This window comes from Puma concolor, chromosome B1 (genome assembly GCF_028749965.1).
Source record: "Puma concolor isolate L17-30 chromosome B1, mPumCon1.1.hap2, whole genome shotgun sequence".
Lineage (NCBI taxonomy): Eukaryota > Metazoa > Chordata > Mammalia > Carnivora > Felidae > Puma > Puma concolor.
The window spans coordinates 13,963,326-13,979,775 of NC_141670.1; the positions used below are offsets into that span (position 1 = coordinate 13,963,326).

General features: G+C 41.2%; 1 protein-coding gene across 20 annotated transcripts in view; it reads left to right on the forward strand.

Annotated features, from left to right (window-relative positions):
* Positions 1–16,450, forward strand: part of TENM3 (teneurin transmembrane protein 3) — a 1,294,211-nt gene that overhangs the window by 1,118,021 nt on the left and 159,740 nt on the right. For all 20 annotated transcript variants that reach the window (XM_086703136.1, XM_086703140.1, XM_086703142.1 and 17 more), the window contains one exon: positions 7,515–7,753. In XM_086703136.1, coding sequence (XP_086559262.1) covers positions 7,515–7,753 — 239 coding nt within the window. The remainder of the gene's footprint in view (positions 1–7,514; positions 7,754–16,450) is intronic.

Here is a 16,450-nt window from a genome sequence, read left to right on the forward strand (position 1 = left end):
AGGAAGGAAGGAAGGAAGGAAGGAAGGAAGGAAGGAAGGAAGGAAGGAAGAAAGAAAGAAAGAAAGAAAGAAAGAAAGAAAGAAAGAAAGAAAGAAGGAAGGAGGGAGAGACGGAGGGAGGGAGGGAAGAAAGGAAGGGAAAGAAGAAAGAAAAGAAAAAAGAAAAGACCAGACCAGACCATAAAGGAAAGAATGCAGGGTTCTCTGGCAGGGTGGATACAAGGGGGTGGGTGGAGGCAGGGGGCAGGACAGGCAGGCTGGAAGAATAATTGAAAATTACCCCTAAGTCCCTCAGAGAGACCTACAGGATAGAGTTACCAACGGTGACCCAAAGGCCTGAATGGGGGCAGCAGGAAAGATGAGGGCATTCAGTCTTTGTCCCTACCAATTTTAAATTTGTGACATGACCCATAGAAAGATACCTCACAAGATCGGCTAGAAATACAAGCCAGGACAGGAGGTGGAAGCTGAAATGAAAAGGTGGGTCTGAAGGCAGATCAACAAAGAAACAGATCTTTCAACTTAAGAAGAGAAGCGAGCACTTATTAATTGCGCTTAATGCAGAGCGATTGTTTCCATTTATGTTTTCGTTGCTGCGCGCGTCACAGTTAATAACGCGGTGCAGTTCCGCGGTTCCCGTCCGGTTGTTGTTGTTGTTAAATAGAATCCCCCTCAAGATTCCAAAGCCACAAAGCAACTGTTAGTGTTCAGTGACCTTCCTGCTCCAGCCGTCTTTTGGGCTTTGAAATTGATTTTCCTCATCTCAGTCTGTGATAGTCTCTCTTCAAGTGTGCCTCTCTAGTTCATCACCAGAGTGAAAACGCTGGCACAAATAGCCGAGGAACTGGAGGCAGGCGTCACGCAGGGCGTCATTAGAAACATCAGAACGAAATCAGCCTGCCCGGTGCGCTCCGTGTTAAAACGCTGCTGCGGCTGCTGCTGCTTTATTGCCGAATACAATGGGGAATATTCTCACAGGATCCCCTTTTTTCATTCCCAAATATGGTCTGCGAAGTCAAGAAAATTTCTCCCTTTATTCTGCAAACCTCATGTGGATGCCAGGTCAAAACCGCATGTTTTTGATAGTAATTTTTGCAGAATTTTTTGTACGTGCGAAGCATATTCCCAAGGCCATATGACCTGGCAAAGAGTCCCAGGATGAGGAGAGACTGGAATGACTCACAGAAATGTGTGCCTTAGAATGAGATCAAAAATAATAATAATAGTAATTCTCTCGTAAGAAGACTCACGGTCTACTTTTCGTGTGGCTGAATTTCACATGGCTTGGTTTGTCCGTTTCATCTCGATGGGGTCTACTCATAAACCAAGCATGGCGTTGGACCTTGACACGGGTAAAAAGACATTCTGGGCCTAAAGAGATACGTTAGTCCCCATATATTCTCGTCAGCGTCTGATGTTTTCTGTATTGCAGTGGAAAGGACATTGTTGATGTTGGAAAGGAGGCATCTTCTCTGAACCTGTCTTACCAAATCTGAGACTACATGTCCCACACCACACAAAATAGGTTGACAAAGACCTTTTCTGCCGGTCCTAGTTAGTGACCAAGAAGTTCTTCCATGTGTGTTTTAACAGGCCTACTCGGAGGCCTAATTTTGCCTAAAGGAATCGTCTTCACGCAGATGATACCATTTGTTTGAAATGGTTTCTAAATGCACCCGTTTAAGCAGTTTTTACACATTTTTTCTGTGCTTCCATATTAGGAAGCCGTCTAAAATTACTCAAGACCAGTGATTTTAAAATATAATACACTCATGGTATGGCTTCTCTTTCAGTATTTTATGATGTTTCTGTATTTATTTTACAAATATAGTATCTCTAGGGCACTAATTTGATATGGACAGTCATTTAGACAGAGGACGGAAAGTGTACTTCTGAGTTTTAAAGTCAGTGGCCAAAAAAATACAATTAAATGCTGTTTCTCTTGCAGCACCAAAAGTAAACATACGTATTAAGTAAATTAGAAACTCTTTTAAAGTAAGGAGATCTCCAGTTCCACTATTATTGATGGATACGGTATTTTTGAATATTACATCTTGGTTGTCAGCGATATCTCGAAGCTGTATTTCGCTTTATGAAAAATAATAACTTCATAGCAATTCAAGGATAGTTTTTGATGAAAGGTCTTTGCCATGGTCATCAAAGGAGATGGACGTCATGTCTTGATATTTCAAATTTTGGAAATTGAAAGCAAGATGCCTAATTCGAGGTTGGCATGTATCTAGCTCATTGTCTGACACACAGTGCCTGGATGCATGTTTTCAGTGTTGGGGCTACAATCATAAGCTTTAGGGCCACATGGGTGTGGGTTCAAAATCCCATTTCCCATTTCAAATGACCCGGACCACTTTGCATAGAGCTATAACACATTTCCAGAGGTGCCTGCTTGTCTCAGTTGGTAAAGCGTCTGACTTGGGCTCAGGTCATGATCTCCCAGTCCGTGGGTTCAAGCCCCACGTTGGGCTCTGTGCTGACAGCTCAGAGCCTGGAGCCTGCTTCGGATTCTGGGTCTCCCTCTCTCTCTGCCCTTTCTTCTCTCTCTCTCAAAAATAAACAAACATTAAAAATATTGGCGAGGGAGGGAGTGCCTGGGTAGCTTAGTTGGTGGAGCATCCAACTCTTGGTTTCAGCTTGGGTCATGATCTCACAGTTCATGGGTTGAAGCCCCACATCGGACTCTGTGCTGACAGCATAGAGCCTGCTTGGAATTCTCTCTCTTCCTCTCTCTGCACCTCCCCTGCTCACTCATTCTCGTTCTCTCTCTCTCTCTCTCTCTCAAAATAAAATAAACATTAAGAAAAAGAAAGAATAATTTTTTTTTAAAAAGCACAACATATTTTCCAGGGATAATTTTTATTTTGGTGCCTATAATTTCCAACTTTTATTTACTTTTATTTTAGTATTAATTTATTAGCTATAGGTCTTTGGCCAAGGTGCTCAATTTCTCTAAGACTCACTTCCTCCATCAGCACAGTGGTCACCATTTTATTTATTTTACAGTATTTATTGAGCAACTACTATGTGCCAGGGAACTTTTTTTTTTTTAAGTTATTTATTTCGAGAAAGAGAGAATGCATGTGGGGAAGGGGCAGAGAAAGAGGGAATCCCAAGCAGGGATTCTGTCAGTGCAGAGCCCAGTGCGGGGCTCAAACTCAAGAACTGTGAGATCGTGACCTGAGCTGAAGTCGGATATTTAACCTGAGCCACCCAGGCGCCTCTGTGCCAGGAACATTCTAAGGTCTGAAAATATAGAGGTGAATAAGATTTCCCGTTGCTCACATTCTAACGGGAGAAGACACATCATCGATTTGTGCCATGACTATATGGTTCTTATTCCTCAACTTAGTAGGCTAGATAAACAGCCTTTTAAATATGTTTTTGTCGGGCGCCTGGGTGGCACAGTCGGTTAAGCGTCCGACTTCAGCCAGGTCACGATCTCCCGGTCCGTGAGTTCGAGCCCCGCGTCAGGCTTTGGGCTGATGGCTCAGAGCCTGGAGCCTGTTTCCCATTCTGTGTCTCCCTCTCTCTCTGCCCCTCCCCCGTTCATGCTCTGTCTCTCTCTATCCCAAAAATAAATAAACGTTGAAAAAAAAATTTTTTTTAAATAAATATGTTTTTGTCTATATTTTATTTATCGCCCTCAGGCCTAAAAACTTAGATAGTTCCATGTCTTTCCCCGTCCTACCCCTGCCTTGTTATATGTGATCCTGTGAGCACAGCAGGAACATCTCATGTTTCAGTCTCTACCAAGACGGGAAGTTTTCACGCTCTCTTCCTTCATTGTTGACGGCCATGTCATGGCTGAGATGGCCTTCGTCCTGTTCCGCGCAGCCTCTTCAGGTCCAATGGTGCACTCTGCTATTTCCAAGCTACTCTAGAAGCAGTAGAAGTAATTTTACTTCTTATAATTGAAGCTGAAGCACAGGAATCTTGGAGAGGCTCTCTACAGCTGAAATACCTCCACGCGCCCTGCATTCTCTTTGAGATCCTGATGCCTCCTCGGGCCTCTGTTTCAGATTGAAGGCCCAGGTTTCTTCTTCTCTCGGGTTCTGCTGATACGCTCCTTAGTCTCTGCTTCTCTGGCACCGGGGAAGCCAGGAGCAGGATCTGTGTCTGTGAAACACGGCGAACCTCCTGCCTTCATCCACCCCTTCCCTGTTTTCCTCTTCCTAAATAATGAAATGAAAATTTTTCTGATCTAAGGGGAACTTGTATCTCTTAATTTCTGTATCACACGTTTTGGTTATATCCCAAAGGGGGAGGGAACTTCAGGGGGGAAAAACACACTTTGCATAGTATTTAAAAATTTTAACCTGCCACACCGGTCGATAAACAAGAACTGATTGTAATAAGAGTGTTGAAGGAAATAAGCTTGTTGGACACCAGTTAGTGTCCATTTGCACCTGTCTGTCCATCACCTTCTCCAAGAGCAGTGCCCGTGCATCGTTCGGGCTGCTTCCAGTGGCATTGAGCTGCCGAACATCTTGCTCACTCTTGAAGGACCATCCTAAAAAACAGTGAGAATGCAGACCAGGGCACCAACGACACAGGTCAAATCCAGCCTGTCACCTGCTTTTGTGTTGATCATGAGCTCAGAATGGTTTTTGTATCTTTACGTGACTCAAAAAACAATAATAATAAAAAGAATATTTCAAAACATGGGAAAATTATATGAAACTAATATTTCAATGTCCGTAGTCAAGTTTTATTTGAATGCAGCCGCACTCACGTTATCTAAGGCTGCTGCCGTGAGCTGGTATAGCCAGACGAGGCTAAAATATTTACATTTTGGTCCCTCCCAAAGAGAGGTTGCTTGAAGCTCATCTAAATGATCAGGTTACTGCTTGGCGTGTGACCATCTTCTCATCCAGAGTGCTTGCCAGTGTGCGGAATTGCCAGTGAAATTTGTAAACCGGGGAGTTAATTTTGCAAACGTCAGTTTTGAGGGTGTTACATTTGAACGGAGATTTTAAAGTCATCAAATGAAAATTTTGGGTCTTTTATAACGTAGGTTTCAAAATGTGACTTTGGAAAGAAAAACGGCTAATGTTTATTGAGCACTTCCCTTGTGTTCAGATCCTAATATAAACACATCATATGTGTTTAACCCTCGTATATTTAACCCTCATAAAACGCCTATACAACAGCCCCTCTTATTATTCCCATTTTTCAGATGATAGAACCAGGATACAGAAAATTTGAGTAGTTTACATCATCTAGCCTGTTTATGGGTGAAATTTGGATTTGAACCTACACAGCCTGGGTCCAGAGCCCGCATTCTTTTTTTTTTTTTTTTTTTAATTTTTTTTCAACGTTTTTTATTTATTTTTGGGACAGAGAGAGACAGAGCATGAACGGGGGAGGGGCAGAGAGAGAGGGAGACACAGAATCGGAAGCAGGCTCCAGGCTCCGAGCCATCAGCCCAGAGCCTGACACGGGGCTCGAACTCACGGACCGCGAGATCGTGACCTGGCTGAAGTCGGACGCTCAACCGACTGCGCCACCCAGGCGCCCCTGGAGCATTCTTAATAACCATGCTGAATGGGAATATGGTAGGAGATTCAAAAAAATGCTCTTTCCAACCTAACATTTAATTCAGGCTATAGACTTTGAAATTTGCCTTACACGGTACTTCCACGGCGGAAAACAGATTCACAACACAACTGCTAGTATCATTTATAGAATAGTAATTTATCGTTTGCATCTGTCCTAATTTCGTGGTTGACACAGAATTTTTAGATACATTAACTGGTCTACCACCCTGTGAGGTAAGTAAATCCTCAGCTCCATTCCACAGATGGAAAACAGAACAAAACTGAGCATCTGTGGGATCATGTATCTAGGAAATGATAGACCAGGAACTCAAACTCAACTCTGATTTCTACACCGGAATTCAGTCTGCCGTACCTGTGTCAGGCAGACTTTCATGACTTTTGCCATATCGCTACACCAGCTACACTATTGTTGACATAGTAATTTTCTGGAAATGGATTCTCTGTGACTTAAATACCTGATTAACCTTAGCAGTAACGTACATCAAATCATGACTTTGACTCCTCCTGTATTTATCAAACACTTCTTCTCTGCCCACAATATTCCAAGCGCTTTACAGTAAATATTAACTCCTTTGAGCCGCAGTGAAACTCCTGAAGGGTAGATGCTATCACTATCCCCATTTCATATGTTAAGAAACCAAAACAAAGAGAGAGATTAAGTAAGTAACTCGTCCAAGGGCACATACCTGGTAAATAATGCAGCAGGATTTGAACCTCCGCAATCTAACTTTTGAGTTCTGTCCTTTTAACCCCTTAACTTCTTTGACATATTCAATTTATTTTCTAATACATTAAAATAAGTCCATCAGTAGTAATATTTAAAAGATTCAGCTGTGTACCATCTCAGATATTTCATAAAAACTGTATTGTACCGTGGTGGAATGTTCCAGAATGCCTATAACCTCCTGAGTATGTAAGAGAGAACACAGTCTGTTGACTTCACTGAACAGTGAAGGGAAAATATTAGAGAAAATAATATTAGGGAAAATAATAACAAATATTAGGACACAAAGTAAATACACAATAAATTACTGGTATAATATGAAATATAAGCCATGAAAAACATGGTGCTTTTTTTTTAATTTGGAGACTTTTATTGTTGATAGGAATCTTAAGTTAGTAATCTTTCCCAAGGAATTTCTTACACAGCACCCTTTCGTGTGATCATTTCATTTCTGCTTACGCACCTTCAGACAAAGAGAATGTACAACTTTCACAGCTACCGTCATCCAGCTCCGTTGTTAGAGAATCTTTCCATCTTTGATCTCAAACCTGCTTCACTGACCCCTTCATTTATTTCGGTTGGTTTTAGAAGTGTTCTGTGATTCCTTCCTTTTTCTCTCCCTTCCTGGCCATGTTTGACATAAGCTAAAAATAAAATTAGTTTGTATCCCTTGAGACCTGACCAGCTGCCTGTGGCCAGACTTGATGGTGCTTGTTAGTGGGAGAGCAGGCTGGGGTTAGAATGTTTCGTTGGACGTCCAGAAAATAAATCAGTCTGCAGGACATCGACGTGGTCATGCATTCTTGTGTTTCTATGAGTACCTGGTCTCAGAGAGCAGCAAATACACATGTAGCTATAAAATAATAAGATGTGGTGTTCTTAAGTGAAATGTGAGTATGTTCTTAATGCCGTTCCTGCAGGGAGGTTCCAGAATGGTTTTGTGCAGGAAATGGTATGTTTGGAATACCTGTATAGTGTCTCAAGATATCTCCTCGAAGGGACAGTAAAACTGTGTGAGCATAAATACCGCCATATATATTTCACATCAGTTTCTTTGATCAGACTCACTGCTAGGAGTTGGTTAACATTTTTCCGTAAGTTCTGATTTTTTTTTAATTATATGAGGTACGTCCCGGAGAAGCGCTCCTGTCCAGCCACGTCTGTCTCCCACATTTTAACATATGTGTATCTCACGATGATATTCTCCTGTCCCGCAGGCATTTCCTATTCAAAACAGGAACAGGGACAACGCCACTGTTCAGCACTGCAACCCCAGGATACACAATGGCATCTGGCTCTGTTTATTCGCCGCCTACTCGGCCACTACCTAGAAACACCCTGTCAAGAAGTGCTTTTAAATTCAAGAAGTCTTCAAAGTACTGTAGCTGGAAATGCACCGCCCTGTGTGCTGTAGGGGTCTCCGTGCTCCTGGCAATCCTCCTATCATATTTTATAGGTAAGAACAAACATGCACAGTTACTCTGTCTGTGAGTTGGGCTGTTCTGTTGTGGTTCTGTTGGTTTTATCTAGGTATGTGGCCCGGAAGTGCATTACGAGGTCTATTTTCTGGAGGAGGGGTTAGTTAATACCTTGTAAATCGCAGAGCGTCTTAAGCGATTTTCAGCGAACTTAGATAAGGAGAAAGAAGGACAAAGAAGGAGGTATGTTCTTTGCACAAAGAAGGAGGTATGTTCTTGGACACAGGCTAGGGTGTGAACTTGTGTTTGACTTACCCCTCTTGAAGCGTGGATGATTCTGTGACATTTCACGTACACAAAATCATTCATGCACTTGCACGAAGGCTTTCTAGGCAGGAGTCCCCCTCGATGCATAGTCAATGGGGAGCTGTCTCCTACGTGTGATATTACACATCTTTCAGCTAACTCAGCTATCTAAATGTAAAACTCATCACTCAGGACCATCATCTTGCACTCAGCAACACTCTCCGGAGAACCACGCGTCCATAAAACAATGAATGGATTACATACTCATTCATACATGTGGATTTTTCATCTTTTCTGATGTAGTATTGATCATATTTTTCATTTACTAGTAACCCAAATGATGGAAGCTGCTAAGAGAAGCCGTAAATATTCCTTTTATTTAACTGTTTCATAACAGGTGTGAGCATTCGAACTATTAGAAATGGCTTTTTTTTTAATGTCAGAAATGACCACATCGGATTTTGATCCGCTTGTGAAATGCTAATGGTGTCCACCGAGATTAATCACCGACTATATGGTTTATCTAACAAGAACAGCAGCCAGGGGTGCACCCTCCAGTTTACAAAGTGATCTGTGAAGCCCATGAAATTCTAGAACTGAATAAGAGAATTACAGAGCTGTATATGGAATAGTATGATGCTTTTGCAATGAACTGATTTCTTTTATTAGCTACAGTACCCCTCACTTATAAATTATATATTTTGGAAAGTGAAATGCCATTTTGAATCACAACATTTGAAAGAAGTACAGAATGGGGCGCCTGGGTGGCTCAGTAGGTTGAGGGTCCAACTTCGGCTCAGGTCATGATCTCAAGGTTCGTGAGATCGAGCCCCGCATCGGGCTCTGTGCTGACAGCTCAGAGCCTGGAGCCTGCTTCGGATTCTGTGTCTCCCTGTCTCTCTCTCTGCCCCTCCCCCACCCTCTCTGTCTTTCTCTCTCTCAAAAATAAATAAAAACATTAAAAATTAAAAAAGAAAGAAATCTAGCATAACAAAGCATGAAGGAACTTGAGAGATGATTGAATCAGAGATGGCAAGGTTGGGCCACGTTGCGTGCTATTATTTCCAACGCTTTGTCGATGGCAGGCATCACTGATGAATCAGGGCACTCTTTCCCACTAAACCTGGATACGGCCTCATTATCCTCATGACCACGATTCACACACCACCTCAGCCACTGTCCCTCAGGAATGAAAGCAAGACGCAACCTTTTTGTTACTTTCCAATCTGAGTCAACTCCCTCCTTGTAAAAATGCTCAAACCACACCCTAATGAAACAATGCTGTGCTGTTTCATAACACTCTAGGTAAATGAGGAATAGCACAACGCAAATTGGGATTCAGAGACAAACTTCTAGCATTCAGCTAGAAAATACCTAGCCATTAAGAGAATCTCTTCTACTTAGTTGTATGAATTATCTGTATCTGTCAGCGGTGTGCTGCTAAGGAATTTTAAATGGTTCTGAAATGCACCGGGCATAAATGGGATGTAATAAATTAAGCATACATGTTTGTAGGGGACTTTTTTTTTTTTTTTTACCATAGTACATGCCAGACAGACAGATAACTACTCTGTGGGGCTGGAAGTCAGGGTCCATGCCGTTGCTGTGCTGTGAGACCTATTTTCGGATGGTACACGCTTGTGCCCCACCAGCCGTTGAATATTTTGGATATCAGTTCTGATACCATTTAGTTTTGTTTACAATGTGTGACTAGCAGGAAAAAATAGCATTTTAATGTGAGATTAGCTCCTTATTATTTGTGAGAGTTGGACTCCTTTCAAGGCTCCCTTCGTGAACTTGATAGAGTATCAGACTTCTAAGTAAAAACTCAGAATGTTCCTTTTCTTCAAATTGCCCATTTTTCTTGTTTGGCGGTTTGCATCACACTTTATTCCTGCCACGGCCACTCTCATAAACTTGTCCTTGTGATTTTATCTTTCCCCACATGCAAATACAGTTAATATATTTTTTATATAGTCAGTATACTCCGTACGACAGGTATATGCTCTAGTTACCGTGTTGGACCTTAAGGCAACGCAACCCAGGTGTTATCCAGCAAAAATGACTTGCATCATCAAAGAATTATCTCCTATTCTTCTTGCTTTAATTAAGCACAGATATACTTAGAATGTTCACTGGTCTTCCAGTGCTTCAATGACTAACACACTAACGCAGTGGTTTTTGTTGTTTCAATCGGGTAAAGGACTCGTTCATCAGCTGGCATGATAAATCTTTCCAGACTGAAGAAGCCACCTTTACCCTTGAAAACAAGAATAGAACACCCCTCCCTGTCAGGGAAGGTTGTCTTTTTCTGTTGAGTGTGCATATAAAGCAGGGATGGAGAAAAAAGGAACCCTTGCCTGTCCAGCTTAGATCAGTCTGATAAACCCCAGAATCAATGGGGAGACCGATGTCACCATCAAATTGACCTCACAACCTTTAACAAAAGTGCTGCCATCCTGAAACTTTTTGTTCCCCCGTTCCCTTAGAGGTCCCTTTTCTCGCACGGACTGTCGATATAAATAAAGTTCAAACCTTAAGAAAAAAATAAAATAAAAAGCTTGAGGAATTACCTCTCTCCTAGAGTTTTCTTTGTCACCTTCCAGTAAGGTCATGAGAAGTTAGGAGAATGTAGTATTAGCACGTCTCTCGTCTACGATAGAGTTATCTTGGGAGAGTCAAGGTGAATAGCTTTCTGAAAGGGAAGGAGGACGGGGGGAGAATGGGTTTTGTTTGTTTTTCCTGTTTGTATCAGAATTTCAGAGAATAAGGAGAAGCTGGAGAAGAGAGTGAAAATGCATTCCCATGGGTGCTGCGACCTTTGTGCACGGGTAGCCGCACGTTAACTTCTTGGTGTATACCTCTCCAGATATTTTTTCCATGCATATATACGCTAGAGTTCCATACCTTTAATCCATTTGGTACCAAGCTTTCTCGCTTACCATTTGTGAAACGTCGTATGTGTTTGATTTTATTTAGTGGGTGTGTTTCACTCGGTCCCAAAAGTGCGGTGACTGTTTCCTTATGCATTTAAGTGTGTGTGTGTGTGTGTGTGTGTGTGTGTGTGTGTGTGTGTGTAAATTTTTTATCTGAATAAATTCGTTGAAAGGCGTGTGTGTGTGTGTGTGTGTGTGTGTGTAAATTTTTTATCTGAATAAATTCGTTGAAAGCATATACCAAAATGGTAGGCACGTCTTACATTTTGCAAACCATGGCCAAATTACCCTGTTTACACAACTACCAATGCTACTCATTATCAGTAACCAATCTCTTTTAACCGTTGCCAATCTCTTAGGCTAAAGCATTTTATTGTTGTTCTCGTTTATTACTGAATATCTTTTCACAGACTCATGGACCATTTCTGTTTCTTCATGTGTGCCCAGTTTCCCGCACGGGGCTTTTCTCCTTTTTCCCCTTTCATTTGCAAGTGTTCATTAAGGATATGAGTCATTTGTCACATATGTTACATATTTTCTAATTTATTTTTAATTTTTCTCATAATTGTTTTGCCATATGTTGTATAGAATGTTTTAGGCAATCACGTTTATCAATGTTTCTCTATAATATCTTATTGTCATGTTATACCTATAAAGTATTCACTCTCTAAAGAGTTCTTTTAATTTATTTAAATTGGCACCTTTGGTTCAGCATCTGTTGATTTTGGCTCGGGTCATAATCCCAGGATCATGGGATCAAGCCCTGTGTTGGAATCTGTGGTGACGGCAGAGAAACATCTTGGGATTCTCTCTCTCCCTCTCTCTCTCTCTCTCTCTGCCCTTACCTCCCCCAAAAGGAATAAATAAACTTTATTTTTTTGACACATGAAATAGTTTATTATCAACCATATTTGCAAATCAGTATATTATAAAAAATATTTCAAATTACTATGTTGAGTCATAGGCAGGTATACGTCATTACAATGGTACTTATATGTTCCAAATATATGTTATCACACGTAAGGGTCTCTAGTTGTTAAGAATAACAACAAACTAATGTTTGAAAATATAATCATCGTCTGATGATGCTTCATTGTCAACCAAAAATACAGCAATTTTCTCTACAGAATAAAGATGAAAACTATGTTTTTTGAGGTAAAATTGACTTGGATGGCTAGATTCTATAGTGGCAGTAAGGCTTCTCTAAGCGTTCTCCCTTTGATTTGTGTACATTTGAGCTTACACACCTGGTTGGATTGAATGTGTGACAGACGATGGTCGACGAACTACACATCAAGGAGCATTGAATCAATAGATAGTTCATGAATATTGTTAATACAAGAATTAAGTTTTAACTCAAGTCAATAAATAAACTTTAAATAAATCAATCAATCACTTAAATTTTCTTCTAGTACGTTTATGGTTTTTCAATAATTAGGTTTAGGTGAACATTTTTCTGGGCACTCTGATACATGCTAGAGGTTCAAATTAGCTCTTTCTTCCAGAAGCTCATGGTCAAACGATGTTTGCAAGCACACTTTGAACGGTACATACTTCCGTAGCAGTTTGAGCCTTAGGAACAACAGCAAGAAAAGAAAAGAGAAGAAAAGAAAAGAAGAAAAGGAAAACACCTGTCGCTGGCTGAAGAAGTTGGGGAAAGACCCAATCCAGCAGGTGATGGCCAAAAGATGAGGAAGAATTTGGTTCACTAGTCTCGATGACAAAATGGTTAGCGGGAGATCACCTTGAAGAGATGTCATCCAAAGCATGGGAAGGAAGAAACGTGACATAGTGGTACATGTGACGCCCTCACGGTGTGCCGGACATGGCGTCTGAAGCGGCATATGAGTTGCCTGATTGAATTTTCACAACAACAGTATGAAGTTAACAGGAAAAATCTATCAGCCCTTTAACAAAAAGAATCTACCACTTAGGGAGACGTCTCACCTAGAGTCACACAGCCGGTCAATGACGGAAGCTGGACTGGCAAGTGTCAAGGACCCCCCTATATTATACTCCCCTCCCTGAGGTTTTTGAAGAACTGAAAATAGGGAAGGAATTGCAGATACCAAAACATAGCAATGGAAAAGAATCATCTATGTTGTTGTTTTCTCAAAATAAGGTTGCTTCGGTGGCATTCCAGAACATGTAATCTGAAGACAGACTTGTGCTTCTCAAACTTCCGTGCGCCTAGGAATCACGTGGGGATCCTATGAAAATGCATATTATGACTCAGGAGATCCGAAGCGAGAATAAGAGGTGTGTGCCTCAAACAGGCTCCCAGGTGATGCCGCTGTGGCCCGTAGACCACACCTTGAGTAGGCGGCTCAAGGCCAGCTCTGTCAAATGTTACATCCGATGATGGAAACAGTCTCTTTCTGCCCCGTCCAGTTCAGTAGCCACTAGACACATGCGGCTATTGAGCACTTGAAATGTGGCTAGTGAACTACAGAATTTGGGTTTAAATTTTGTTGTTGATTAATTTAAACTCGAACAGCCACACGTGGCTAGTGGCCGCCATATTGACAGCACAAGTGTAGACGCCTCCTGTTAGAACACTAGTGTAGGCGGGAGGGCATGAAGCCCTGTTGGGATAGAGGAGTGAGTAGAATTGAGAAGCTGTAGCTGATATGTAATAGACTGGATGTGCCACGATTGATCATAGTGCGATTTAATTTTTTTAATGTGTATTCATTTTTGAGAGACAGAGACAGGGCGCAAGCGGAGGAGGGCAGAGAGAGGGAGACACAGCATCCGAAGCAGGCTCCAGGCTCTGAGCTGTCAGCACCAAACTCTATGCGGGGGCCCAAACTCACGAACCGCAAGATCATGACCTGAGCTGAAGTCAGACGCTTAACCAACTGAGCCACCCAGGCACCCCCATATTGCAATTTTAAAAGTCAAATGTCCAGGCATGTACCCGTGGAAATTCTTCTCAGCGGAGTCACATGATTTTCTTTAGATGACCGAGTTCCCAGTTACAGTCCTCTATAATGCTTTAATCTTTACATTGATGTGTCTTTACACAATGAAAATTCTACAGACCACAAATGGTGCAGCTCAGTGGTAATACTTTGCGATACTGACTTATCAAAAAATACCTGCCCCCCTTTTTCTGGGCCTGCATTTACCCATTCTCCTTCCTTTTCCTGCTCTAAAATTATAAAGAGGGGCAAATATCCAACAGTTGTTCACCAAAGAATGGATTAAAAAAAAGGAATGGTCTCTTTGTTACTGTGGCTTTGCTTCTGTTCAGTTATAAATGAGTGAGGAGGCTTGATTATTCTTTACTCACAGAAGGCTCTTTTTCCTGGGTGGGAGCTAACCCAAAACTTTGTTTAAATTTTTTTTTTAACTTTTATTATTGAGAGACAGCAAGAGACAGAGCACAAGCTCTGGGCAGAGAGAGGAGGGGCAGAGAGAGGAGGAGATGCAGAATCTGAAGCAGGCTCCAGGCTCTGAGCTGTCAGCACAGAGCCCAACGCGGGGCTTGAACACAAACCGCGAGATCGTGACCTGAGCCAAGGTCGGATGCCCAACCCGACTGAACCACCCAGGCGCCCCTAGCTAACCCAAAATCTTGATGCTACACACGGTAGAAAATGCCAGAAATCTTGTCATAATCAAAAACATTATTGGAACATTATTTAGTCCAAATAAATGTTGGAGTAATTACGTCAACATTATTTAAAACTACAGCAGATTCAAGTCAGACTTCCAATGACACCATCATGGGCATTTAATTTAACCTCATTGACATTTCCGTATACTTTTAGACAGAGTCTGAAAATTCAAATAATTTCCCGAGTAGAGTAGCACTAAAAGTGTCTGTACAAGTTCTTTAAATTTAAGGAAAATGAGAGAAGACAAAAATCTTACCAAATTATATTGCACTGGCATATATTATCAATTTTTGGCTCTGTTTATTCCAACCAGTAATTCATTTGACAGCATTTTTTTTCAATAACAGCTTTATTGAGGTATAATTCACATACTGTACAGTTTACCCATTGAAAGTGTGCAGTTCACTTGGTGTTTAATATATTTGCACGATTTGCAACCTTCACCACCCTCAATTTCAGAACGTTTCCATCACCTCTAAAAACAAAACCCTGTTCCGTTTAATAGTTGCATCCCATTTCCCTCCAAAACCCCCATGTTTTTTTTTCCCCGTGCAGATCTTAAGTTTTAAGGGACTGATTTGTTAACTCATTTCCTAATAATAAGAAATAGCCCGGCATGGTTTTTCTTCTGGACTCCTCACATTTGCTGCTAAGCGAAGAACTACATTGCATTTTCAATATTCCTTTTCGTTTAAAAAATACATGTGTAGTTATTTATTTCCTTTGAACAGCTGCTACCAACCGATTCCTAAAATAGATGTTGTCACATGGCTGCTAAAAAGGCTGTTTAACAACATAAGCATTCCCTAGATCTAGCAAAACATAACCTGTCGGATTTAGGTTCATTGCAGTTACGATGCTGTGGCAGTTATCTGTCCTACTTCTGTGTCGATTTGCATTTTATGAACATTTTTACCTCCCTGTGTACCTTGAAATTGATTATGGTACCAGCTATGTATATGCAGCTCAGGGTCAGAAGGAAAAATATGCCAGCGCTTTGTGCTTCATGAAAAATCAACCATTTAAATATACATGGCAAAATAAAGTGTGTTGTGACCTTCTTTTTTTTTTTTTTGGACATGTCTTCGTAATAAAACTGCCGTTTTATTAGGTGATAGAACACAGCCAAGCAACGTATTACATACCATTTCTCACTACGCCTTCTTCCCTCAACTCCTGGTTGCACTACATTTTGCAAAATGCGTTTTGTCTGGGGTGGAATGCTACCTTTTTAATAATACTAATGTGATTTCATCACATTGGAGAAAAAAACAGATTGCCTATATTTTAGAGGCTTGAAGCTTATAACCTAAAATTTTTAAATCAATATATCAATATTTTATATCATCCTTGGATACGTGAAATGAAGGACAGATTTAAACCTGATTCAGTGGTGAACGCAGGATCAGGATGAAAGAGTTCGCCTCTAGAAGAGGAGGAAAATAGTGATAGGATAAAGCATATTACTATCAGCACTCTGCAGTGAGTCTGTAAATCCAAAAAGGAGAAAATCCACTAAGGACCCGTTCGAGATCGTTGTAATTTTTCCTTATTGAGAACAGCACTTTGTGTGGGTGAAGTGTGTGTGTGTGTGTGTGTGTGTGTGTGTGTGTGTGTGTGTGTGTGTCCGTCCACAGAAAGTTCAGCTATTTTGTCATATTTGTTCTCTGTCCTGACTTTCGCTGTGAACTGTAGAAATGGATAGAAAATACTAGTTTTCTATGTCCGCATATCCTGTAGAAGTCTAGCAGAGGCTGAGAGGTCACTTAAATTTCAGTTCCTTTATGGTCGCCTCTGTATAATTGCGTCAGTAGCTTCTGAATGGAGTCCAAAGCAAGCAAGGGAGGTATACTGCACGCTCCTCTTGTGG